The sequence below is a fragment of the Trematomus bernacchii genome, unplaced genomic scaffold, assembly GCF_902827165.1.
Source record: "Trematomus bernacchii unplaced genomic scaffold, fTreBer1.1, whole genome shotgun sequence".
NCBI classification, from domain to species: Eukaryota; Metazoa; Chordata; class Actinopteri; order Perciformes; family Nototheniidae; genus Trematomus; species Trematomus bernacchii.
The window spans coordinates 4,523,755-4,551,461 of NW_022988043.1; the positions used below are offsets into that span (position 1 = coordinate 4,523,755).

The window sequence follows — 27,707 nt, forward strand, 5'->3', positions numbered from 1 at the left end:
CCATTCTGCGGACCACAGGACAAAAGCAGCGCAAAAAGCCAACACCTCTCTTCCCCTTGGGTGCTCAGAGACAAAGAGAGAAAAAAAGCGATACAACACCTTTGTTTGCTGAGATTAAAACATGTTGCTCTCTCTGCCTCCCTCCCATCCTCTCTCTCCTCTCTATCTCCCCAGAGGTATCTCTACCGGACAAGAGGTGCAACTGTCAGTGAACTCTCTCTATCCATTTCTCCCAAAAAATCTTCCTTATTATTTTGTGTGTATGCTATTGTTTGTGTTTCATTGTGGCGCACCTTGTGACGCTGTGCCTTGGCACGGGGTGAATGAACAGGCCTTTCCTTTTGCTGAGTGATACGGGTATAAAGTTGGTGATGTGACCAGACTTGCGCCCCAGCCTGATTGTTAATGACTGAAACTCAATAGCTGTAGATATAAAAGAACATCCAGCCTTACCCACGGGGAATCTGACTCTGGTGATAACAGCTCAGGAATTCACACGTGAAAAGTGCTGTGTGCAATGCTATATCATAAAGTATTCACTAAATAATTGCCTGATCCGTGTACTGCGATAACACAAACACTTTTGGGTGCACTTTGTGTTTGAAGCAAATGCCTGGCAAATTGAGCCTCACCCTCAGGTGTTATGCAATTCCCCTGTTATTATTTTACAAAGTTCACATGAGGCAACAACACTTTAAATCCAACAATCTGTCTGGTTTTCATGTGAACGGAACCTGAACACAGATCATCAGATACACATATATAACATTTTGCCTGAACCATTTGAAAGGCATGATATGTGGCAAATAAATGTTTAGCATTAGGATTTTAGCCTTTGCAGACCATTTACATGCACAAAAACCTATATAGGCTAACACACTACAGGAAACGGAAAAACCCACAAAGCATAATAGGGCCTCTTTTAAGGGTGAAATGGGTGCTGATTAATTGCCTTTTTATAGCAAAACTTGGTACTATATTTGCATAGCCAGGTATTTAGGTATAATGTACACTTTGTATTCAAACAAACTCCTGGCAAACAGAGCCTCATCTTCAAGTCTTATGCAATTCCCATTACTGTTATTATTCTACACAGAGTCCATTCTCAACAGAGTCCATTCTCTTCGGTTCGAAACATAATCTCAGCAAATCCGACGACTTCTCAGTTGCAGTGGGTGACATTATTGTCACAAGTAAGAAGGAAATTACATACCTAGGATCTATTCTTGAGGCAAACCTCTCCTGTGACAAAATGGCATCCAATGTAATAAAAAAAGTCAATCAAAGAACTAGATTCCTATACCGGATCTCCTCTCTGGTAAACAAAAACACCCTGAAAACTCTGGCAGGAGCACTCATTCAAGGGTACTATGACTATGCTTGCACGTCATGGTACCATAGCACCTCCAAGGCGCTAAAAATAAAACTTCAAACATCGCAAAATAAACTGGTCAGACTACTGCTTGACCTTTCATCTAGAACCCACCTCACCTCTGCCCACTTTGACAACCTAGGATGGCTTAGAGTAGACGACAGAGTACAGCTACTTGCAATGGGCCTGGTCTACAAGATCCACTACACCTCTATGGTACCCATGTACATGTCAAAATTCTTCCCAAAGGTCAAGGAATACCATGATCATAACACCAGAGGGAGCTCCACAAATCATGTAAAACCCAGATTTGGCACAAAAAAAGGGGAATACACGTTTCGCAATTATGCCACATCAAGGTGGAACGCTCTTCCCACAACTGTAAAGGAAAGTAAAACTATACTTACCTTCAAAACCTCTCTTAAAGAGCACCTTCGGGGGAAAGCATTGCAAAACTGGCCCCGGTAATGGTACAAATCTCAACCTGTCGTACAATGGACAGCTTCCCCCCCCCATCTATGTATATACTCGCATTTTAGACTCTGTTACTAACTGTATATCTGTAGACTTGGTATGTCTTAAATGTCCGGTTAGGATGTATTAGAACGAAATCTAAAATGAAAATTGTAAATAAGCCATCTGTATGTAAAAAACCACCTGTATGTAAATTGTAAATAAGCCATCTGTATGTCAAATATGTCTTATATGTCTTAAATGATATGATGAATTGGAAATGGGGGACCCTGATGTAAACAAGACGAAAGTCTTTCTCTGGTCTGCATCCCCTTAACAATTGTATGTTTTGAGCTGTACTGTACTGTACCCAATATACAAGCTGTTAATAAACTTTTCAATCAATCAATCAAAACAGTTACAAGTCGAGATGTGAGGCAACAAGCACAGAAAATCCACCAATCTATCACTACAATGGTGGCCGTGGCAGGGACGGCAGGGAGCGTGGCCCAGAGACACGCACTCGCTCCACGGGGGGTTTCTGCCAATCTGGCAACCGCAGTGGGAGGTCTCACTCTCATCAACGCTGTGGGATCCAGACCACTTGTCTACCTTTTCTCCCTCTCGTCTGCAAACAGGCTTTAATATGAAGCTAGCAAATGATGTGTCTGGTTTTATTGTGTTGTACTGAAACTACTTTCCTCAGGAGAAAAAGTCCCACTGAAAACTGTTGACAGTGTAAAAAAGAGATTGTAAATGTTGCTGTTAAGTGTTAGAAATGTAATGTTTACACAAATAAAATTGGACTAACCTTCATTATATTTGGATGGCAGCTGAGTTTTTTGGGCAGAGGTAGAGATCTCAAAAACAAAGGAAAACTGCATTGCAATAAATGACAAAGTTACAATATGTTTATCTCTTATCCAATTAAGGTTGAAACATTTAAATGTTTGACCTTTTTCAATTATATTCTTACATAAAGAGCTGAGAATTGCAGATGATTTTTTGACATTGGAAACAGGAATTGACAAACAATCTCACCCCAGGGTTCATCAACCAGCTGTTCTGATTGTTGTCACATGGTCTAAGTTTGCCCAGTCAAAAGTTACATTTACAAATGTCGTATCAACATGTTTTGCTTTCTGAGAACCGGGTAAAATCCATCTATTCGGGTTACTATTAAAGCTTGGGAACAGCTACTAAATGGGAAAACAGCAAAGAAAACTTTATTTTATGCTCCAAATTTTCAAGATTGCATGACTAATACCCACATTTTTTAAATCTGAATTATCCTGGTATTTGTGAAGTCTAAAAGAAACAGTTGTATCTTGTCTTGATAATTAATTACATCCAGTTTTACAGAAAAGGCTGCATTGTAAAGTAAAGTAAAGAAGCTTTCCCTTTTTATACATACAACAAATACCTCAGGAAGTTTAGATGACACAACACGCAGTGGGCTTGTGGTTTCATGTGACTTTTCAAAAGGCACCAAACTAAACTACTCCGCTCTCGCTCTTCTCTTAGAATGGCGAGAGGATAAAACATCTCTCTGCACACCCTCTCCCGCTATACAAACAGTACGCCCAGATAATGAGGCTGGGTGAGAAAGTGTAAAGTGGAGGTGTATTGAGGGGCCGTGTAAACTGGCCTAATCCTCCTTCACTGCATTTGTTGTGTCATTAGATCTGTATGGCTTGTGGATCTAGTGACACGGGCCCTATTCACTCCTGTAGCCCTCAGCCAGTGCGCTGCGGAGAGCCAGGGTTTTGTTCGTTTCACTATAAGCCACGGCGGATTTTCGCAGGTGGGATCGTCCTCAATGACCACACAGCACCTCTCCCCTGGGGACAGACATTTAGTAAAAATCTGGAGGGAAATACCAGAAGTGACACAAAAAGACACCAGACTGTAAGATTCACTCAGCAGCTTTATTTGTTGGGCAAATCTCATGACAGACCTGGCAACACATGGGTAAACCAGTAGTGATGTAATATGGCATCCCTTTTATTAACGTGGGTGAAAGCAGGTTTATTTTGGCTATATTTGCTGAGAATATGTCAACCAACCCATTGCTGCTTTATCTGCCAGTTTGCTATCAGCTCATTTATCAATTTTAAGACTTATTTTCTATGAATACATTAACCTACAGGAAAAAAATGATTTGCTGTTTTTTCCTATTTTAAGCCTTGAGAATTATAATACATAGCGTACAGTACCATGAAAAGTTACAGTGTTGTTAAGAGTACATATTATGGACATTTAGAAAACTTAAATAAACATGTGACTGCAGTTTGCCAATGGTATTGGCCTTTTTTTTTTCCTACAACAAATAAGCAGTCAGGGTTGACCAATACAATTCCAAAGGGAAAGGGATTTTACTCAGAAAATTGGAGGTTATTTAAACCGAACAAACACTCCTCATTCTACAGCTGCATGTATTCTTATTCCCTTTGTAACAGACAAAACAATCTGCCGTCAGTGCAAACCTACTTTAGTTGTCGCTTACGTAACTTAGTAAATGAAATTATTCATCTTAAATTAGTGTAAGCTCTACTGGCAGCTCCTGTACATTTGCCTCCTGTGCGTCGTACCTTACAGCGCTGATACGAGGTAGTAGAGATTTATTCATCTTGAAATGTAAACCATACAACTCAGGAGAACGACTAACATATTCATACAGTATGATAGAAAAGCATCACAAGTAGCAATATTGCTTTTGGCTACAGCTCTTATTGCTGGCTTATTAAAATATTAAAATGGCTCAGATGATAAAAAACAGCTTTTGATTATGTGTCCCAAAGTACTTCTCAACTCTCAGGACAGTATTCTCCACTGCCAATCGTCAACTCAACGGATGCACCAATCTCATTCTGTCCAGGAGGCGTAATACTCAATGCGCTCGTCCTCACGCTACTGTCAATATTAAGACTTTTCCAGGCATTTCAATTGCAAAATAAATAAAAGGCCAGTTTTGCCAGTGAAATGACAACTGTGCAATTTGAAAAAAACAAAGAAAGCACACTCTGCAGTAGAGCACTTAACCACATGGCTGATTTCTCCTTAAAAATGGCAAAAAGTCAACTTATTCAAGATCTTCTAGACGTATATTTAATTGGGATTCAGGGGCTTTGAAGCTCCAAACTCGAGTTTTGTCAGAACATTTTCAACTGCAGACGATCCTGACCTCACTTGGGAGGCTCTTTGAGCTGGTGTTCCCTGAGAGCCCCGGTGAAGGTGGCCGTCCACACATGCAGGGCCGTGCCGGCGGAGAGGGTGAGGAAGAAGAGGAAGGCAACTTGAAAACCAAACCAATCCACCATGCCTCCGGCCAGAGCGCTGAACAACAGCTTCCCCAGCACCTCCAGAGTGGACAGGAAACTGTAGTGGGTCGACTAATGGAGAGGGGAGAGGAGGGAGGAATGGTGAGACAAGGGAGAAAGAGGAGAAGGTGAAGGAGAGGGAAGTGAGCAGAGAAAAAAGGGCACATTGTTAGTAGTCGATGGGAAAGTCCTCTTATCAACTCATCACTTCATGTTTTGTAAAACTTGAATATGATTTATCAGCAACAACAGACAAAGACAAGCAAAAATCGTATTTTCAGGAAAAGCCCCAAAGAGCAGAAGGAAGCGATAGATGAGAAAAACAAAGAAGTAAAGACTGGAAGCCTGAAAGAGAAAGCGTGAGATCATGGCCTGAGACGATGGACTGAGGCCAAACGAAGACGAGTATCTGATCCCCGCCGTGAGGCTCTCACAGAAGGAGAGAGAGAGAGAGAGAGAGAGAGAGAGAGAGAGAGAGAGAGAGAGAGAGAGAGAGAGAGAGAGATAGAGAGAGAGAGAGAGAGAGAGAGAGAGAGAGAGAGAGAGAGAGAGAGAGAGAGAGAGAGAGAGAGAGAGGATGACCTAATCTTCCTTAAGCCTCCTCCTCTTCAGGTGAGACAGGTAACTCAACAGAAGCTCTCTCACCTCGACCAGATCCTCAACTCATTTATTAATTAGACACTTTCCTTCAATACACCAAATACATTTGATCTATTGAATGAATATAGATTCAATGTGTAAGTAATACTGTAACATGTTTATATACAAATTACTATTCTGCATTATAGAAGAAAAAACACATCAAAACACATGTCTTTATTTTTGGGTGTAAACTCACCAGGTAAACGTTGAGTACTATACATTCAGAAATAATAACGCAGGCTTCTCTTAAAGAGATCACATGTGTGTCTGCTGTCCACCATTCCTATCTGCATTTAGGAATTAGAGCTGCAGCGATTACTTGAATACTTAATAGTAGATAGACAGTACATTAATCACTATCTTTGTTGATAATCAATTCATAGTTCTAATATAAGGAGAATTAAATGTTGTACTGTTTGTCAGATAAACAAGACATATTCTCAGCCATCACTTAGGAAGAGTGTGATGGAAATGCTCCCCTTTTCCTGGTCGTTTTGCAGTGAAAACTATTAATAAGTTAATCAAAAAATTATCATTCAAGACCACAGTCACGACCATCCCTACAGAATGTGTCTTCCTGATGAAATGGAACGAGTGTGTGTTGAGGAGCTGGTGGTGGGTTTCAGCCTGCTGTGGTCTGCATGCTGAGGTAGAGAGCTCTGAGTGACCACCGCTAAGTGGAGTGCCTTTATTCTGAGCAACTTGTTTAACAGATTGGGTTTCTTTCTCCTGGGGATCGTTAACAAGCACTCACACTATCAGCTTTCTGTCACAGGATAGCACTACCTTCAATAACACACACACAACGAGCACAGGCTCCCCCCTCCCGAGTGTACGTACACACACACCCACTGACGCTCACACTGACATACTAACAAGCAAACAGTATATGTGTCATGAGAACCTCTCAAATTAACCGTGGTTCTCATCATCTCATGTTGTGATTGGTCCTCTCCTGTTATTTATTTTAACAGTAACCAGACCCAGATATCTGTGCTGCAGCCTGTGATTTGTTTCCCCTTCTTTCCCCACCACTTTGAAGAGTGACAGCTATTTAAATGATAATTTTGTCACCTTCAGAGATTGACTGAGTGATCTCTGTGTAAACAGCGATTACCTCCAGGCGACGGTGGCCCAGTTACGACTGGGACAAAAGGAGTTGTGTCAAAGAATAGGAAGAAAACGAGAGAGGAGAGGAAAAGGTCAGAGAGCGTTTAAAGGACTCCCGAATGACAAAGACGTAAAGTGAGGTGGTAGGAGGGACAGAATAATAAGAATAGAAAAAGCAATGAACAGAAACTGGGTCTGAGATTTTCCAGGTGGCAACAGATGATGAGAACTGACAGCTGTAGGTGACGAGAGGGGTGGTACTGCTGAGGACAACTAAGTACAACTGAAGGAAATGGCCTGAAATGTCACAAAGGTACAATTAAACCAAGACAGAAAGAAGGGAATCTCAAAGAGGGTGACATTACGCAAAAGAACGGGACAATTAATATTGAACACACATGACCAGAGAGATCATTTATTACATAACAGCAGAAAAGGAAGGGAATGTATGAAGTTTGCCTTACCTGAATGCTTTCCTCTGCCCTCTGAGTGCAATGCATCATGGTAGTGAAGGTGAGCGTGGTGATGAGGCCGCCCAGGAAGTGCTGAACACTCATACTCAGGACGGCCATACCTGCAGGAGCGGACACAAAATCAAGCAACAACATCTTTGAGTGCAACTGTTTTAGTGAAAAAGGCATAACAACGATCAGTGATACACGGTGGTCTGCGCTGCTACACTTCTCACTATACTATTCTATGTAGAAGTCAAAGTAAGCAGACAAGCAGTGAGAAACGGTAAGACTTCTCTCCGTTCTCCCCCCCCCTCGTCCCCAAAACACATGTAGTGTATCCTCTGAGGGGAAGTGGCAGAGCGGTGTTAGTGGGGAAACACAGAGGAACCACAGAGCCTATCTGTCTCTGCTGCCGCTAACACTGAATTATTCACTCAAGCCGCCAGAGTTTTTCCCGAATAAGACTCTTCAGTCAGCGACACAAGACTGTGGGAGTCACACAGAAGCTGCGAGTGATCACACTGCAGAGTGGGAAGCGGAGGGTTATCATGTAATATTGAACAACCTGAAACTGAATGTTTTCCGTGTTTTTTTGTTTCGGTTGAGTTTGCCTGAAATCTTTGTTCCGGGTTTAAAGCAAAGGGGGGGGGGGAGAGACCTCAACTCTCAGTCTGAGAGGCTTGATAGAGGAACACACGACTCAGACGGAGATAAATGGCGCCGATCTGAATCCCGAAAGCTTTGTGACTGGCTGTGTAACAGAATCAGATGTGTCATTCAGAAATGAATAACTCAATGGCTCTAAGGAGAGAGAGACAGCACCTGTCTATCAATGTCCTCTGCATCACTCCTGTGGTGTACTAATACTAAAAAACCGACTCACAACCTTTCTGTTGCTGGGTCCATAGATTTCTGTAACTTTCTGAACCGACAATCAAACTCTCAAGAAGCAGTTCCTAAGTGTGTAGGTAGGGGAAACCTGTCTCCAGCTATTGATTTCAATCTACAAATATTTTAGCCTTTGCAGACCATTGACATGCACAAAAACCTACACAACACAGTCTCTTACGTTATGAAAGTTGATCACAGGTTGAACAACATGTACTGTGAGCAGATCAACAAGAAAAAGATTCCTGCTTTAAGGCCAGTTTGATTCAAATGTAGTGCCTATAGAAAAATGAATGTAATCAAAATATGTTCCATTTATATTGCTCTCACACAATTAAACACCAGACAAGGAACGGCATCAGTAATTCAATCTAAGGGTTTACAGCTTTAACAGCTAAGGTATATATCTACTGTAAAACTGTGCTGTACAGATATTACCTAACTCAAATATCAAATGACACACCTGCCAGCTAAGCGGACATAAATCAGCTAAAACAATGGAAACCACACACCTTATGTCACAAACATCCAGGGGCTGAACACCCCAACACAAAAGTAGTAAATATCACAGGGATGTCTTTGTTGACATGCTAAAGAATATATTATGTTGTCATTTCGAGTGTGAAAGTGTAGTTGTGACCATTGTTTCCCTTTCTCACCGCAATATTACTGTTTTCGGTGTCAAGCATCATGATATTTAAATGATTTTATATCGACCACATTACATAAGACTGTATTGTTAACGACTGATTGAGGTGCAAAATCGTCCTGAAAAACTAACACTGAATTGAATAAACAAGTGTTTTTTCTCAAGAAAGGTTAATCTAACTTTACCTAATCTAATAAAGAGACCACAGTCATTGTGACAGTTTTTGTGTGTTTATCATCCATTCACAATTACATTTGCATCGTAAAGCTGTGAACATACAATATGTACATGTACCTGCATGTTAATGTGTTTATTCAACAAACTATCGGGTCAAATGAGGACTGCATGTTTATATCCATATTTAAGATCAGGAAAGTTTAAATATGTAATTCTACAGAATAAACAACATGTGGTGTGCTGATACACTATTCATGGAGAAGCAAAAAACACAAACAGGGTCACTCTTTTATTAAAACAGAGTGTTTTGTGGCTTTTTTGTGTGTATGTGTTTAGACACTTGGATATAGGTCTATAGCTCTTTACTTCAGAGCACCAACATAACCAAACTGGACCTTTATAGGATCATTGCAATTGGTGACATGTGTTGAAACGGCTGCCTGGGATCGATTTCAGTCTCTCACCTTTCATGAGAGGCGATGGTTCCAGGATAGTGAGTAGAGAGCTCTGGAAGACCATGCTGACGGTTCGCAGGACGAACACCCGTCGCATCAGAGCCCCGATGCTGAGGAGAGAGCAGCAAACAAGCCAAACATCAGAGAGAACTACTTTTAGGTACGAGGTGTTGTTGATGAGCAGTGAGGCATGTGGTGACAGTGGCTCAAGGCTCTTATCATTACATTCTGCATTTATTTTCTCACACACACACACACACACACACACACACACACACACAACACACACACACCAACACACACACACACACACAACACACACACACACACACACACACACACACACCACACACACACACACCACACACACACACACACACCAACACACACACACAACACACACACACACACACACAACACACACACACACACCACACACACACACACACACACACACACACACACACACACACACCACCACACACACACACTACACACACACACACACACACACACACACACACACACACACACACACACACACACACACACACCACACACACACACACACACACACACACACACACACACACACACACACACACACACACACACCACACACCACACACACACACACACACACACACACACACACACACACACACACACACACACACACACACACACTTAAGTAAACAAGTCCCCAGACACTAATTGATTCCCTCTTAGTGTAAGAAAATCATCCCCCCGTGGGGTTGCTTCGTGACGTAATCAATAACCTAAGGAGATCCCCAGCATGAGGACGATAATTAATCACTGTTAACACACACGCACACACGCACACAAACACATACAGACGTGCACTCTCACTGTTGTGTGACATCAGGGATTAACAATGCCAATCACTCAGAGGAGGCCTGCCACTCAAAGGACTGTGTGTGTGTTTGTTTGTTTTTTTGCATGTCATTATTTATGTGTAAAAAAGACTGTGAGGAACAAGGAGCCTGTCACACAAAGCAGGGTATCTGATTAAGTTGGATAAGAGCACTGAGTAAACACTTTCAGTCCAAGATGGAGATTTAAAGTTCACTGTTCTTCCCTGCAAAGTTTACCAGTAAATGTTTTCACCTGCCTCCAGAGATTGTGAGAGGTGAGGCCGTCGTTCAACTCTGATCCAACCTGATGAAAACCAGAATGCCCTCGCTGACCCTGCTCTTACCATCCGGCTGTTTACATCGCGATTCACTGTTGACTAATTCTAATGCTCTTTTAAGCATCATGAAGGGCATTATAAAACAGGTGTAATTGAGAAAAAACGTGTTGATATTTCTAAAAACCATAATGCACATCTGCTGCTTTTTGACTGCCCTGTGGCTATGATGTATGTAAAGTATCATATTGTATGCTGACATGCAGCAAAGTTCCCTGACCAGGTACATTTAGATTATATAGTCAAGTGCAACAGATAACGTGATGATTCATCATTTGAACTTCATAACGTTGAAAATAAAATGTAAAAGAGAAAATCTCAATCGCATACAGCCCAAGGTAGGGTCTTAACATTTCCTTTTTTCAGCTGACAGTTCAAAATAGAAGATAATCAGTTTACAATACTGTTCTGATAGGTAAACCACTTCAAATATTTTTGAGTTACAATTGATTAATGTATTATCAGAATAGTTGCTTATCAAATTCAACTTAAAGAATAATCTAACAGTCTTAGTGTGTTTGACCACAAAGCCATGAAAACACCAACAGAAACACTTCAATAAACTAATCTGTGTGTGAGTTTAAGAATTTACCAGTATCAAACCATTTTTCTGATTAAAACATCTTGCACATCCAACACATATGTGGTACCACAGTTGAAGTATAACCCTAAATCAACTGGATTCCCCCTCTCTCTCCTCTCCACCCAGCCTTTCCAAGCCTCTCTACTGGAAAACCAATCCTGCATCATTCACATGCTAAAGACGTGATTCTCTCTGCTGCCCCTTTGCCTCCCTTCTCAATGACAGTCTTTCATATCACGCACTCTCAGGAGATGCTGAGGTGTGTGTGTGAGTGAGTGTGTGTGTGTGTGTGAGAAAAAGAACCTGCCTAGCTGCCACCTCACACGGGCCAGGCTCAGATAAGAATAGCGATGTTCTCGGGTTGCCAGTGGAGGTTTGTAAGGAGGGTCACTCCCTGACCACTCAGCCGCTTCTGATGGTGGGGATGATAAAGCTTTTAGGGACCCCAGCCTGGAGAACAGCCCTCTGTGTGTGTGTGTGTGTGTGTGTGTGTGTGTGTGTGTGTGTGTGTGTGTGTGTGTGTGTGTGTCTGCATGCGTACTTCCGTAACAAAGTGACATCTCTATGTAACACGTTTAACGCTGTTATTGGCTAGTGCTCCAACACATTGTAAATTATCGGCTAAGGGCCGGGACATCTCTAGGAAGTTGACCAATCACAACAGAGCAGGCTACCTAACCAATCAGAGCAGACTGGGCTCTGGTTTCAGACAAAAAGTGAAAAGAACAGCTGCAGCACAGGCCCTTTTGAAAATTAAACCATATTAACATGTCAGAGTAGAGTCACCTTAATATTAGCATATTAGGGCCCCTTTAAAGAAAGTTTGGGAAATTGAAACGTTGAAAATGATTTGCACCTCTGCACTATACAGTTCCAGGTCAAATAAGGTGACTTACGAATTCACCAGGTTGCTGCATCATATGTGGGCTCAAATGGTTGATGTTGTCTTGTTTTAAGTGCTTTAAAGTTCTAACCTATTACTTCCCAATACAGACAGAAACACACTCAAACTCATGGCAGAAGCTGAAACTAATACAACTAGACGGATACTGCCTCTTAACACTCTCACACTTTTGAGTGCGAATGGCTTTTTAGACTGCATCTAACTGCCGGAAAACTTCAGAAAGTAAGTCAAGTGGATGTGTTTTCTATCTTTGTGTGTGAACATTGTTACTGCCTTTGCAAGTTACAGAGTCATTTACAAGTGAGCTGGAGAGAGAGGGGAGAGAGAGAGAGAGAGAGAGAGAGAGAGAGGAGAGAGAGAGAGAGAGAGAGGAGAGAGAGAGAGAGAGAGAAGAGAGAGAGAGGAGAGAGAGAGAGAGTGAAAGATCAAGAGCCAAAGTATGACAATGACATCTTTTGAAAGCGCTTCCTTTCCTTAAAAATGTTTTGCCTTTGGAGACTTGCTCTGTGTTAGCTAGTGTCATTTTATAAGAGAAAACCAGGAAGCTAGCTGAAAACACAACAAGAACAAAAACACGTATCATCCTAATCCTGAAGGGGAAACCTCTGTGTTGTTTAACCTATACTCCTATTTGTCCGTGTTTTGTATCTAAGCAAACATTTCTAAAATTGTTCCAGAATTAAGCGAGAACACTACAATGGGTGATCGAAAACCGGACCGCGATGTAATCCTTAGTTGTAATTGCACAATGTCCATTACAAGTGATTCTCTTGCCACTGACAAGCTGAGATTATGAGTGTCCGTCATTATGGAAAGGATTCTATCGTGAAAATTCTTTTTGCTCAAATCTCGTTCTGAAATGTCGAGGGTTTGGCATCATCCACATTGTATATATGTTCAGCCATGACATTAAAAGATAACACTCAGCTATACTCCTCTCTACAACTCTGAAAAACATTTTCATCATTGTCTTTCAGCAACAAGTCCAAGCGTCCAAGCGTGAGACTTGGTTATAAACAATATCAAAACAGATCCAAACAAGCGAAAGGGAAGGAAATGTTTTACATCTCTGTCGCGTCTTTTCTATAATGATATCAGACACTAATAATCACAATATTAGCCGGTCAGTGACAAAAACAAGCACTTCTAGCAGACGTACATTGACCTTTGTTATTTTCCACATGTTGGTGACAGGAAGTTGATTGGATGCTCTGTTAAGAGTACAGTAACACACGCTGTGGGAACCATCCCAGCGTCCTTTATGAAGGCATTGTTGTTGTTACAAATAGCCCCCATTACATCACACTGGCCATAGGCAGGCCTGAGCTATGATGTGATCCTAGTGTAAGCAGACGTAAAACCTTATGTAACGATTGTCAGGCCCAAATGGCACAGTGTCAATATGCTGAAGGGATAAACATGTAAAGGTTAGATATAATCATAGTAAACAACTTAATATTGAAATAAATCTAATGCTTCTCGTCAGTATTGCAATTTTGCATCAACTGGATTTTTGAAACTGTATACTTTTGCCAAAATACCACGTTTAAGGAAAATACAGAGTTTAAATCCCCATAATAAATCTAATTTAATATATCTGAATACAGCCCTTATGGTATCTTCTTGTAAATGTGAGAGTTAAAGTCATTTCATTTGAACATTGTCTCTGTGATCAAACCCTGAGGTGTGTGTATGTGTGTGTGTGTGTGTATGTGTGTGTTTGAGTGTGCGCGCATGAGTGTGTGTGATGGATTGGCTGCTCATGTTGTTCTCACACCACACACCAGACACAGGGGGTCCCTGAGCTCTCAAACAAGGCTATGTTTACTTAAATTACTGTACACACAAAGTCAGGGGAGACGCAGAGAAACACACACCACTCAAGCCATGAAGAGTCATAAAATAACTACTTGAACAGCCCAGAGTGATTCGGCAGAGGAAAAAAATAAAAAGATGGAAAGAAGCTGCAGGAAAGAAGGAAGTAGTGTATATAAAAAGCTTGGAGGAGAACTAGGAAGAGGAGGAAGATGATGATGATGGTACTGTAACATCTGATGAAATGAAAGCAACAATCTGAGGCAGTAAGATAGATGTTCCTGTGGAGCAGTGAAGTGGACCTTCTCAGTCTGTCCTTGGTTCCCACTGTTAGAAACTCTTGAGCAGCTTTAACATTCAGAGCCAACGTTTGCTTTGGACTGGCTTGTTTCTAAAGACTGTTACCTTTTCATCCTTCTCAATGCAATGGGAATACTTTCTCTGTCAACATGTCAAATAGTAACCACAGGGACTAGTCCATTTGTTCATTTGTGAGGGGATGCTTGCTAAAGCTGAATCAATTAGTCATTTGAAATAAACAACTATTTTAAATCATCAGTAAATTGTTGAAGTACATTCGTTGGAGAAATTGCCAATAAATATAAACTTCTCAAATGTTACTATTTTCTTGTTTTCATTGTCTTCAATGACAATAAATGTAGTACTTTGTCATAAAAAATATGTGTTTAGGAGATCACATAGGGCACATGTGTCAAACTCAAGGCCCGGGGGCCAAATCAGGCCCTTGGTGGATTTCATTTCGGCCCGCAGGATAATTTTTCATTACTATTAGATCTGGCCCACCGGTATATTGCACGCACACCTTCACTCAATCCTGAGGGTTTCCTCAGCTCAGAGCCTGACCCCAAACATTGATGACCTTGCACCCGAGATGAGATGCCAAGTATCTGGCTTGAACTAGCATCACAGAGCAGCAAACTGAGTTTAATGGATGTTTCCTTCTGCACTTTTTTCTTGCGACAACAGAGCATGTTTGTTTTTTTCTTTGAGGGAAATTGTTTTTTTGAAGCTGTTGTTGGCCTGTGGAAAAATGTAATCATAAGAAAATCTGCAGATAGAGCCATAAGAAATGAATGCAACTGATTATTTAATGTTGTTTTTATAGGCAATCATTTAAGCTTTGTTAGTTCCAGGTTTAATATGTGCAATAAGTTCATTTCAATAAGTTTTGCAATAAACATTGAACCAGTCCGGCCCTCGACTAGTACCCATTTTTTTATTTTGGCCCACTGTGTATTTGAGTTTGACACCCCTGACCTAGGGTTTTTGCTAATAATGACAGGCATTTTTAGTGTATTACATTTTTTTATATAATGAATTAATTGATTTGTTGAGGAAATAAGTGGCAGATAAATCAACAATTCAATTAATTGTTAGTCGCAACCTAATGATTATTGAGCAACTTTATTAAAAAATTGGATTTGCTTAATAGGCATAAAATATGTACTTTAGTGTGTAACAGGCATTTGTTTTATTTCTCTAAGGGAATTTGCCCCTGAGCACAAAACTTGCAAAATGATAGCACTGAAATACCTTCAGATTCAATATTTGTGCCATTAAAAAACATAATTGGCAGCACGGTGAGAATGAAGGTGAAGGCTACCTGAACTGAGCGAGCAGCAGGCCTCCGAGGAAAGAGCCGCAGATGGAGAAGCCCATCGCGATGACGCCGTTCCAGAAGCCGAGCTCCCTGGCGGTCATGTGATGATCCAACAGGAAGAGAGGAAACATGGTGACTGCACCCTGCTCACCTGGTATCACAGAGAAAAGAGGAAGGTGGACAAAAAGGAAAGATCAGACAGAGAGAGTAGAAGAGGGGAAAAGGGAAGCAAAACAGGGACTGGAATGAGTTATTTAGTCAGATCATATACCATCAATACACCACATATTTTGTGTCTCTGACTAAGCATAACTATTTGACAGTAAATATATGAGACACACGCCAAACACACACGCCTATTCCAATCACAGTGAAATACGATGAGCATGTTGTAGCAAAGTGTTTAGCCTGCAAGACTGAACAACATGGTTTTCCTGAGATGACAACTGCAGAATCAAATACAGCACACCGACACGCAGCGCACCTAGGCCTATTCCTGGAAAGTGTCAATAATAGATGCCTGACAAGAAAAAGAATACCCTCAGTCACTTTATCAAACGGGGGCCTAGCACTCTTCCTAAAGCACAAAAAGGAAAACACAACAAAAACACCAAAACTTCCACAGATGAAACAGACCTCACAAAGACCTTTCAGTCAAAATAAAAAGTTTCTGTCAGACAATAAGACTTTCTCTGTGAGGCGTTGAGTGTGGGGGTAATGTTCTGCTGAACATTACAGTCAAATATTCAGCGGCGTCGACGATACGCCATTATTATATTAATGGAGACTGACTTCAGAAAGACAGTGGGACCAAGGCGCTGCGTGAGTGACAGCTCGGCTCCCAGACTGCTGTCAAAGACGACGCAACACAACCGACGACTCACTCACTCAGTCAGCCAGGAGACAAACAAAAATAGAGAAGGAGGGAAAAAAAGACAGATGAAACAGACTGAAATAAAAATAATAATAAGAGAAAGCCAAGAAGCTCCCACTGATAGGGAGTGCAGCAGCAGAGCGGGAGTGTCACCGCTGTGACAGTGGAGTGTCAACCCAGCACAAGTGTGGCGTTGGAAATGTGGATTCTCACCTTCCTGCTGTTCATTTACACACAATGCTTTAATCATGAACACATTAAAGCCAATATGATGGGTATACATAGTGACTTTTGCAAAAGAGATCCATCTGTCTGCTTTTATTTCAGATAAAGAAAAGCATGTCCTTTTTCCTTAAACCCAGTATTTCTGTGATCCTACTGTAGATGAAAATGTATCTAAGGCTTTTCTGTTTTATAATGCTATTCTAAAGTTAATGTTTGTGTACATCAGATATATATAATAATCCAAATACACCAAACAACAAAACAGGCCCATATTATCAAAAGTAAGTGACAAATGGGGTTATATGTTGTTTTGCATGTCCGTTTATTCCATTGAAACCCTGTATTTCCGCACAAACCCTGATAAGGCTACACTATTATTTGTTTATTTGTAGAATGAGATTCTAGTCGCGTATGCTTTCATCTGACTCGTGTGAGCACTTCCAATAACTCCAGAGCGTTGTCCAAAAGTCCAAATGTAATGAAAATGCATGTGATCATTTCCAGTTGACGTACAAAAGAGAGGCATGCACTGAAAATATTTATTAATTAAAACAAGAAGCAAATAAATAATAACTGACTCAATCCACTGAATCACTTTCGCTCACAAACTGAAGATTTAGTTCGAGTACGTTTTTTGTTTTTTATACATTTAAAGCTTCATTCAATTGATGATTTTCGGTACAGCCTTAAGCTACTACAGACAAACTGAACAGTATGACTATTGTCTGCACTGAGCTAGGCGATACATTGGTTAATTGTAGTGTAATTGTACAAACAAGTCAGCAAAATGTTCTCCTAAACCTATGAAATGTTGAATCCTGTGGGAGCTGCACTGATACACCCTCTCTGTGCATTGTTCACATTGTAATCTCCATCATGCTCTGTGCTGAACTGTTCGGAGCTGCATCCACTGAGCAGTAACCATATTAGTCATAATAAAGTCAACATTGGCAGCAGCGGTACCCATGATGCTCGGGTTGTTTACCCATGGTTCTGTGCTCCCGTTCCTGTCTGCCTGTTGTTTAGCTCAAAGCTCAGAGCGTTCACAGTCCTGCCTACAACTAATTATTTCTTTAAAGAGCGAGGGGGGGGGGGTTCGGGAGGGGGGGGGGAGTGTGTGTGCAGACAAACACAACCAGGCTGATTATTCCTTTCTATAAATATTCTCAAAGCAACAATTGTCCATTTCAGCTGGGATTTCATTAGACATCCGCAAAGATTAAACAAGCAGAGTGAAGGGGGGAAGGAGACAAGAAGGGTGGGACAAGAAGATGATAGGGAGGGAAGAGAGGGGGAGAAAGAGGGAGAGAAGTGGCGGAGTAAAAGTCTATGATAGTCAATAATGACGAGAAAAACAGAGAATAAAGAAAGGGCAGAAGGAGGAGAGGGACGGCAGTAAGTGCGCAAGGAGCAAAGAGAAGATATGCATCATAATGCATTCATATAAAAATGAGTTTAATATGACGGGATAGAGAGCAGCATGGGATGGAGACAGATAAAGACAGAACAAGAGGAGGGGGGGTGGATGAAGAGAGACATTGTTAGGAGGTTAGTGAAGAGGAAACAGAGGAGGGATGGCAGGCTCAAAGAAAACTCTGTTTATGTTTACATTGGAGGCAGACAGCACAGAGACACACAACAATTTAACACTGAGAGAAAAGACAGGGCTGCTTTATTTATCCCACTTATTCAAAGGTGCTACGTGACAACATCAATCCTCTACCAGGCCTTTATAGCAGGGAGGCAACCTGACACAAGGAGGGGGATAACTATTATGTGAGAGATCTTTGTGTTTTCTTTTCTTCCAGTTATGTTGCTCTCCCATGAAAACCATGTCTATCTGTAGTGATTTCAATCGTTTTAATAAAGAAATTATTTCTTAAAAGATTAAACCTACAGTAATGTCTACTACAATTAGATGTCACATAGCTGAAAAACTGACTGGTCTTCATGAAAAGATGACATTTTGGCTATACGCAATTTTCACAACACAATATTCCAAACATTCAACATTTTTGTCCATCAGCCTGATGACTAGTTGTATAAAGTTTAACGAACACTCGATAGAGTACCATTGTTTTTTTGGCTGGTGAGTGATACAACTTTAGCCACTTTAGGGCCACTGTTGCTAATTTTGAGCTTCTAAAATCTGATCATATCCCAGATACAGTCCTGGGGCCTCATTTATAAAGGGATATACGCTCAAAAAATGGCTACGCCAGTTTCTACGCAATGTTTGCGATTTATAAAATACTAACTTGACGGGAAAATGTGCGGTCCTCCACGCAAACTAACCCATGCGTACGCACTAAGCACAACAACGGGAGAGACGAGAAACTGCGACACCGTTGGCAGAAGGAAGAATGGAGAGAAATATGTGGAAATAAATAAAATGTTACCTCTCATTTATCATATGAAGAATTCATTTTCAAACATTGATTAAAGCCAATCTTAAAATGATTAAACAAACGCCTGTTTGAGACTCCTCAGTGCACACAAAAACATAACTTGGAGAAATAAATAAATACGGATATGTTATTTAAAACCACCTCGAATATGTTGTGTTAATGTTATGAAATGTTTTCTCATAAATGATGCGGTAAGCAGGAGGACAGAATTACGTCTAAACTGACGCCGTTTTGCATTTCTATAGGTTGTAGATACGAGCATGGTTTTATATACTATCACGTTTAATCGTGTTTTATGCCGTTTGCCAAGACTTGATAAGTCGCTCGTAAAACACAGGAGGTATGGAAACTAAGAACACCATATGTGGTAAATTGTACAGCTAATATAACACAATACATTAGTTGTATTTCCTTTAACTGGTGGATTATGGATATATAGTTGCTGATCGAAAGCTGGAACACAAACCACCAAATACAACAAAATAATTCAGATCCAGTCGTCATGACTCCACTCCGGCAGTAGCGTGGCGTGGGGAAAAATTTAGGGGAAGCCCATTTTTTTGGGTTGGTTGGGGGGGGGGGGTGGTCAATAACGTAACCAGATGAGTGATTACAGCGCCCGGTATCATTTTACACACATTTGTATCACACAGATGCAGGACTTGCACACGCCTGTTATCTAACCGACAGGTCCGCACGCACTCTCCAGCCGAAACTCTCGTTTTATTAATTTAAGCATTTTCTTATTAATTTATGCAGACACCCCCCCCCCCCCCAAATGCAATACCAGCCGCTCAATGCGCAGTGCAGATTCGGTAATGAATAAAAAAGAAGCATTCATTCACAAAGTAAATCAGGAGACCTTTAAAGTTTTATGTACACATCAAAGTATCAGTAGGCGTGTATGAAACACATGAATTCAAAAACAATTATGTACAGAAACATTTGCATGCGATCGTCCACCTTCTCTTCCCTTCCCTTTCTAACACACGGCAAGTGCAGCAACAGTCCTCGTCTCTGTAATTAGCTCAGTCCGTATTCCAAAAGTAACTAAAAAATATAAACAATCTCATCTATTCAGGTGAAATCGCCAGCCGCTTCTGAAGGGAAGCCAGAGGCAGCTGGCTTCCCTTGGCATGGCCCTGACCAATCACAGGTTGGCAGGGGCATCACGTGGGCCTCATCCGATTGGTCAATCCCTCAATTTTTTTCACCAAGGGAAGCCCGATCCGACTGGCCTCCTCTTGCAACAGTGAATGCAATCTACTGTTTCACCATAACATCTAGAGGGGCGCTGTTTGTTTCACTCTTTGTAAAATACTCAATGAGAGTGGGGGAGAGACGGGCCGGCAGCAACACACAGCAAAGGAGAATTATCGAAACAAAACAAAGTGTTTTTATTTATTTATTTAAATTATAACTACAAGCCTGGCTTCCCTTGGCCTCCGGGAGAAAACGCCACTGCACTCCGGAGGGATTCCCCGATCATTTCTTACAGTTTCTCATCAAGGGGGGTCTCCTGTCCCCGGGACAAACACACTGCCTGAGGAAGGTTATGTGTCTTTTTGTCATTAACTTTTTTCGGACCACTTATTTATTTATTTTGGTGACGATCCGACCTCCATGCTGCTACTCTGGTTCAAACTGCATCCACCAAACAATATGATTTATCTCGACCTCCCCAAAATAACCAAAATCTGACACGGTGTGAGATGTCTTTTTTAGCTGTTCGGTCGTAATTTCCTGCGATCTTCTTCATGCAGTCAGTCAAAAATGAATGAATGAATGGGCGTTTCTTTGACTATTTATAGGCAAATATGGGCGTTACGTGAAGCCTGCAAAAGCTGCGCCGCATTTCGAGTCGATTGTGATTTATAAAGGGAAACAGGCGTATGAAGTGCCGGTACGCACTTCCCTCACCGGTACGCAATGTTTTGTGAATCGGAAAATGTCGGAAAATTTCTGTACCTATTTTTTTGCTTTGTACTACGTAAGCAACCTTCTCACGTCAATCCTACGCAAGGCATTATAAATGAGGCCCCAGATGAGGCAGATATGAAGAAGAAGAAGAATTGGGAGGGATGAAACCCTCTTTAATGGTCACACATGCAGAGCACACAGCACACAGCACACAGCACACACAGTGAAATTTGGCCTCTGCATTTAACCCATCCTAGTACCAGGAGTCTAGTACTAGGAGCAGTGGGCAGCTATTGTACAGCGCCCGGGGAGCAATGGGAGTGAGGGGGGAAGGGGGGTGTCCGGTGCCTTGCTCAAGGGCACCACGGCAGGGCAGGAGGTGAACTGGGACCTCTCCAAGTAGAAGTCCACACTCCATATTTAGGTCTGGTCGGGGACTTGAACCAGCGACCCTACGGCTCCCAGTCCAAGCCCCTACTGACTGAGCCACTGCCGGACTATATGCTGAGTCTTTCTGTGTTACACTCTTTAGAAATATATATATTGTTTATTAACAGTTTATTTTCCTTTTTGCATAGTGTAGTAGCAGACTGGAAACAGATAGAAAGAGGGATTTGACATGCATACAAAGGTCCAACTGATGGAGTCGAACCAAGCGTATTCAACTCTAAGTTACATTTTTTCTTAAAGGGGACCTATCATGCAAAATGCACTTTTGTACGTCTTTTATACATGAATATGTGTCCCCGGTGTTCCAGGGAACTCACCAAGTGTCAGAAAACACAACCCTCTCTATTTTCCTCCATACCCAAATCTCTAAAAAAGGGGCTGCAACGGATCTGATAAAAACTGATCCAGATTTGAACACTGTCCTGACGTCAGGACAGTGGCGCTACGGCTATTGGGCCAACTCCACCAATCAGGAGGAGACAGCCACGGCCATTGCCGTTCGAAAGCGCTGGAGACGCTGTAGTACATATGCCAGGCCTGTAGGTGGTGCTGTTCTCACAGAATCAGCCCTGGCAAAAACAGAGCTAGAACTTGTCAAATTGAGCAAAATTAGGCATGGCTAAAATGCATGATCTGTTTGGTATTTTGAAAAAAAAAAAGTATAAATATGCCTTATATAGGTATGGTCCTACACTATATTATTCAAATATAGCATGATAGGTCCACTTTAAATAATATAAATATATATTATGTATATCTATATAATATATATATATTTACCGGTAATGTTATAAATACTTAAGATTGGAAACCAAGTTTTCCAACCATTTAGAATCAAATCAAAGAGAAAGAATAGAGGCAGGTTTGTTTTCTTTAATCCTAGTTATCGAATATGCTTCATGTCAACATCATTATTTATTAAGAGATATGTTATTACAGGTTTTGTGACAATGATTTCATCAGAAATCAGCTGACAGCTTCACTGCACAAACTGAAAACGTTTAGTGGCACACAACAGTAACAGGTAACTGTAGCAGCGTGAACAGTGAGTTAAATTCAGAGTTGTTAGCTTGTGAATGTTGGGTGTTACTTAGGGTGTTAGAGGGATCACAGTAGGATAAGGGTGAGATAAGTGTGAGGTGAGGGTGAGAGGTCAACGAGGACAGTGGGGTCAAATCCTGAGGTCCATGCTGCCGCTCAGACAAAAGAGCTGGCAGAGCAGGAGAGATCACTGAGGACACTCCTGCACCCCCGCATCATCACTGCCTGCCGAGAGCATGGTACGCAGAGACAGGCTCATACTACATGTTTCTGAACACAACACATTTCAGCTTTGAAGGCTCCCTTGTTGACAAAACCAGTAAATAGAGCCGTGTCCATCCACACCTTCAAAACATCTTATGCATGTTAGTCTATTGACAGTTGACACAGACGCACAAACACACACACACAAGGAGTTCAATGTTTCTCATTGTAGATGTCAAGGAGTTCTCTGTGGCCTCCGGAGGTCATAAACAAGGGGAAATACACTCATCACCAAAACCTGCTAGGTCGCTGGCGGATTTTGTTTGTTCTTCGTGTTAACTATCTCAGAAAAGATGTAACAATAAAGTCCTTTTAGGGTTATAGAGTGAAAAACCTAACCGCGTAAATGTCAATGATGATGTTGTAATGATTGCTGTAGGAACCTGGCAATGCTACAAACGGCACTTTGGGTTATAGAAGTAGTTGTTTAGACAAAAAAAAAGACTGCAGTGAATTGAAATGTATTCCAATTTCTCAGTTTATCAGTGATCCTCTAGACTACAATTAATCTTATTTGTATTTTCTAATGCTATTAAATGTTTGTGTGGATCATGTATTTGATATAAGTACACTAAACAACCAAAAAGGCCCATATTTTTTAATATAACTACATTATGTGGTTAAAATATTAGGATGAGACTTTTTCTAGATAGATCCTGTCTCTCGCAGGGCACCATGTGGCGGTTGTTCATTAATTCATCCACTCCTTCAGCCTCACTCCCTGTTCCCTCTTTTCCCCTCTACAAAATACCCCCCACTCCCTTCCTTCATATCTCAGAACTCCACGACCACGACCCCCCCCCCCCAAACCCACCACCATCCTCTTCTCCTGACATCCATGTCTCTGGAACGGCTAAACTTCAAACTTGTTCTGTCTAATACCATAGCCCAGCAATTAATAAGGTTTGGTTGAAACTGAGTTAAAGAGGTGTTTCTGTAATATTTTAACAAACCAATTTATAGGTTTCGAGGTTTATCTAATTATCTGGCAACTGAGTGTATTTCAACTTGTACTCTGGCAGCTGTCTTTTTTGGTGGAAATGGTTAAAGCTTAGTCTTTTTGTGTGTTCATCCATCCATTCCTCTGCCCACCTGGTCAGTTCCCAGGGAAAGCCGCCATCAGGGTCCACCTCTGACCATCACTCACATCTCTTGTCAAACATACAGGGCTCCTGAATCCCTACCTAAAGAACCAGTGTGCACCGCTACACCATGTGTGTATCTATTTTAAACTGCAGCTATACAAACCGTTTTAAGTCAAAGCATTTAAGCTGTTGATGAAAAAGTGCAGTCAAATAATGATCATCTTCAAATTGCCAAATTATAAAAATAAACACTTCAGGTTTGCAATACATTAAAAGATACTAACGATTAGCATTTTAGCTATGTTTAATTAGTTGTTTAAACAACTTCACACGTCAGCACACACATAAACAGAGTTGGGTTTCCCTGTGTATGAAAACACAGGAAATGAATATGTTTTATTTAACATTTGAGGTTACGTGCAACTCAGATAACCCCATTGTTTGCCTATTTTCTGACCTTTTCTCTTTTTATTTTCCCTCTCCCGACACCCTCTGTCACTCCTATCTACCCAGACAGTTATCCCATCATGCCCGTGGCCTCGGATAGCATAGGGGTCACAGTTCAGACACGAGGCGGCCGATGATTGGCCACAGCGTTGGACCGGGCGCAAACTCAGAGTTCATTAGGGATAGATGAGCGAGAGGGGTCTGTGTTTGTGAGTGTGTGTGTGTGAAGCAGGGGGGGTTGTTCAGACAGGCAGATCACACAAACATACCCACACACCCCTTGCACAAAAACAATACTGTCTCACATAGGCAATTATGCTAGCACATTTAGGCCTAATCTAAAATATTACACACTCTTTTTCTTTCCCGCAAAGGTGGCAAATATTTAGACTGACATAAAGGGAAACGCTGACAAGTGACAGGGCTGTTCATGAATCTACAGAGAAATCACTTACAGTAATTCTTGTTGTTCTTGATGAGTGCATAATGTGTGTGTGCGTGTGTGTGCGGAGAGAGTGTTTTTTTTGGGGGGGGGGGGGGGGGGGGGATTGCTCCCTAGACAGATTAGGGGGTCCAGCCAGCCTTCATATTTTGTCTAGCAGTGTCGTCTGCTGGGACTCATCCGATTACAGAGCCAGCCCTTACAACACTCTCAAAAACACACGCACACACACAATCTAAAAACAAAGGCATATACATTCAAGCACACACACAAATGGATGCTATGCAAATGTGAGGAGACAATTATATTCAAACCACCCACTTACACACACACACACACACACACATATCAGCGTGATGCGCCGTCTTCCATTTCGGTTTTTAAATGCAACAGACACAAAGACACTCTAATCCTTACATAATCCCCTTCTGCTAGCAAACACCAAACTCTGGTCATATCAACTCTCTCTCCCACACACACAAGCTTAACTGATCCAAAACTACTTGAAATATTGGTTTTCCTATTGGAACCAACTCATTCACATACAAAACTGTCCACATGAGCGCAGTATGCATTCATACAGACTGAATGTAATCTTGTGAAAGTGCCTTAGGTTTATGCTTTTTAACTGAGACATTCAAAACAACTGCTTTGTCTTTACCAAGTACGTGTTTTTCCAATCTGCATACAGGAACTGGTAAGGCACAATGTCAAGTAACAATCACTTCCCAAACTTTTTCAATTGACTCAATGCTGAGTTCAGTCCTCATGGACACACCGAGAGAGACATCTAGTGGTGAGTTCATGGCCCTACAGGACGGCAGGAACAAAACCACAGACAAGCTGGGGCTCACTGTTAGGACATAAGGGGCCATTTATGGAAATGTCATTACTACAAGAATGTTTTCCCTTTCTTTGTTTGTCTAGTTTGTTAACAGAATGCAAATAATCACTGAGGAGCTGATAAACTGATTTTATGTAGATGAGCTGAGTGTGCTCTTGTTTACTCTTTTCTGTGCTTTTTCTTATTCACCTCATTCTTTCCTTTACTGTTGTCCATTATGATCATTCCATATAAGCCTGCACATATAATTATAATTTCAACAATTGATCCATTAATAAATTAGCTGATGGAAAGAAAATGAATTGGAAAATATTTGTTATAATTGATAATAGTGTAGATTTTACATTTTCTGGTTCAAGCCTCTCCGATTTGTTATTACTTTTTCAGTTTTCTCTCTGTTTGATATCTTTGGACACTGAATGTAGATTTGTAAACGTGACCTCTTCAAGGAAGGCTCAGACATATTAGTAATTTCAGTCTCAATATTAGGTACAGAAGTAAAAACAAGATTTGTGTATCTGGTATTAGAATGTATTCATTTAAACATGTTTTTCAGACTCACCTAGTTTGTATGTCAGCACATACAGGACGGTCCAGGGGGTGCCGGGCACCGCCAGCATCCTTCTCCACACCTTCCACGGCCACATAGAGTCTGCGGCCTGCCCTGTCCTCCTGCTGCCATCCGCCTGCTGGCCCCTCACAGCCTCATCGTCCAGCACAGGGGCCCCCCACACAAACAGAGCCACGCCGGCATACACAAACGTCAGCAGCATGAACATCCAGCTCCATCCAGCCACGTCAATCACAGCCAGCAGCCCACCTCCGGCAAACACCGATCCAGCTTTATAGCCCACAACTTGGGCTGTGTTGCCGAGCCCCAGCTCCCCACGACCTTTCAACAACCCCACTGCGGCCCCGTCTACAGCAATATCCTGGAGAGAGGCCAAGGAGTTCATGGCCAAGAGGGTTCCTGCTACTCCCCATATATGTGCTTCTGGTGCCAGGGCTGCACTGGTGAGGCATGTCAGAGCCAGCCCAGACACTGTCCCCACCAGCCAGCGGCGCTTGGAGCCGACCCGGTCCACCAAAGGGGCCCAGAGCACCTTGAGGACCCATGGGAAGTAGAGGATCTTGGTGAAGCCGATGCGGGTGAGGGAGTGACCAGCTCCACGCAGGTAGACAGGAAGCAGGGAGGACTGGAGACCATAGGGGATGCCCTGGACAAAGTACAGCAGCCCCAGGAAGACTAGTTTGTCATTCATGATCTGCATCCAAACGAGACCCCCTAACTGAGCAGACACTACAGAGGTCCATTGGTCAGGTCATGGTCTGGATTGAAGGGGAGCTCTTCAAAGGGAATAGTTGACCCAGATGAACTGTTTGACCTGAAATGAAAGAAAAAGTGTGCAATTTAGATTTTTGATGCTGCATTTATAATCTTGTATTAGAAGATAAGGGGCAACTAAAGACTGCCCCAGCTCCCACCAGCAGCCTTAAAAGGATGTGTCTGTACAGCTGTAGTATGCCCAGCTCAGTTATCAGTAACCATAACCCCAGGCTAATGCTAGCTCCTCAAAGTCAAATGAATTATGGACCAGAACATCTACCGTGACCACGTGTGTTTACGTCATTTAATGTACAACAGAACACACACGTCTCTTGGCACCGTTGACGGTTCGCTGACAGTTACATTATTAAGTTTAAATTCAAACTGACGTGTAGCTACCGTTAGCTAGCTTTCTGTCATGCAAACCTTAGTGAACTAACCGTTTAAAAACACATTTTTAGAGCATGTCAATATAACTAGGGGCCGTGCTACAATCAGAAAAGTAGTTACGTATATGTTGTGAGATAAAAATTAACACATACTGAAAGATAAAGTTGGTTAGCCTCGCGTTAGCTAACCGGAGAAGGTGCTCCGCTTGTTTATAAATGTGGTCTGTATGAGCTATGAGGTTGCCAGGTTCTGTGATAGCAATCCCCCTTCTGCGTATGGCAAACGAATAAGAGGTCGTGCCTGTTCTGTATTAGTAGCGTAAGTGTGTGCCTTATT

General features: G+C 41.8%; 1 protein-coding gene across 1 annotated transcript; it reads right to left on the reverse strand.

Moving 5' to 3' along the window:
• Window positions 1–3,734: 3,734 nt before the first annotated feature.
• On the reverse strand, window positions 3,735–27,637 carry mfsd3 (major facilitator superfamily domain containing 3). Its single transcript, XM_034118674.1, has 6 exons — window positions 27,524–27,637; window positions 26,217–27,039; window positions 15,658–15,805; window positions 9,531–9,631; window positions 7,362–7,471; window positions 3,735–5,217 (listed from the first exon to the last, which is right to left on the reverse strand). The coding sequence occupies exons 2-6, from the start codon at window positions 26,923–26,925 to the stop codon at window positions 5,011–5,013; spliced, it is 1,275 nt and encodes a 424-aa protein (XP_033974565.1). The 5' UTR covers window positions 26,926–27,039; window positions 27,524–27,637; the 3' UTR covers window positions 3,735–5,010.
• Window positions 27,638–27,707: the final 70 nt, after the last annotated feature.

Coding starts and splice junctions, on each gene's coding strand:
- mfsd3 (XM_034118674.1), bottom strand. CDS start 26,925: ATGCAGATCATGAATGACAAACTAGTCTTCCTGGGGCTGCTGTACTTT. Junction 15,806..26,216: donor TGTGCTGACATACAAACTAG/GTGAGTCTGAAA, acceptor CTGTGATACCAG/GTGAGCAGGGTGCAGTCACC. Junction 7,472..9,530: donor ACCATCGCCTCTCATGAAAG/GTGAGAGACTGA, acceptor CCGCTCCTGCAG/GTATGGCCGTCCTGAGTATG.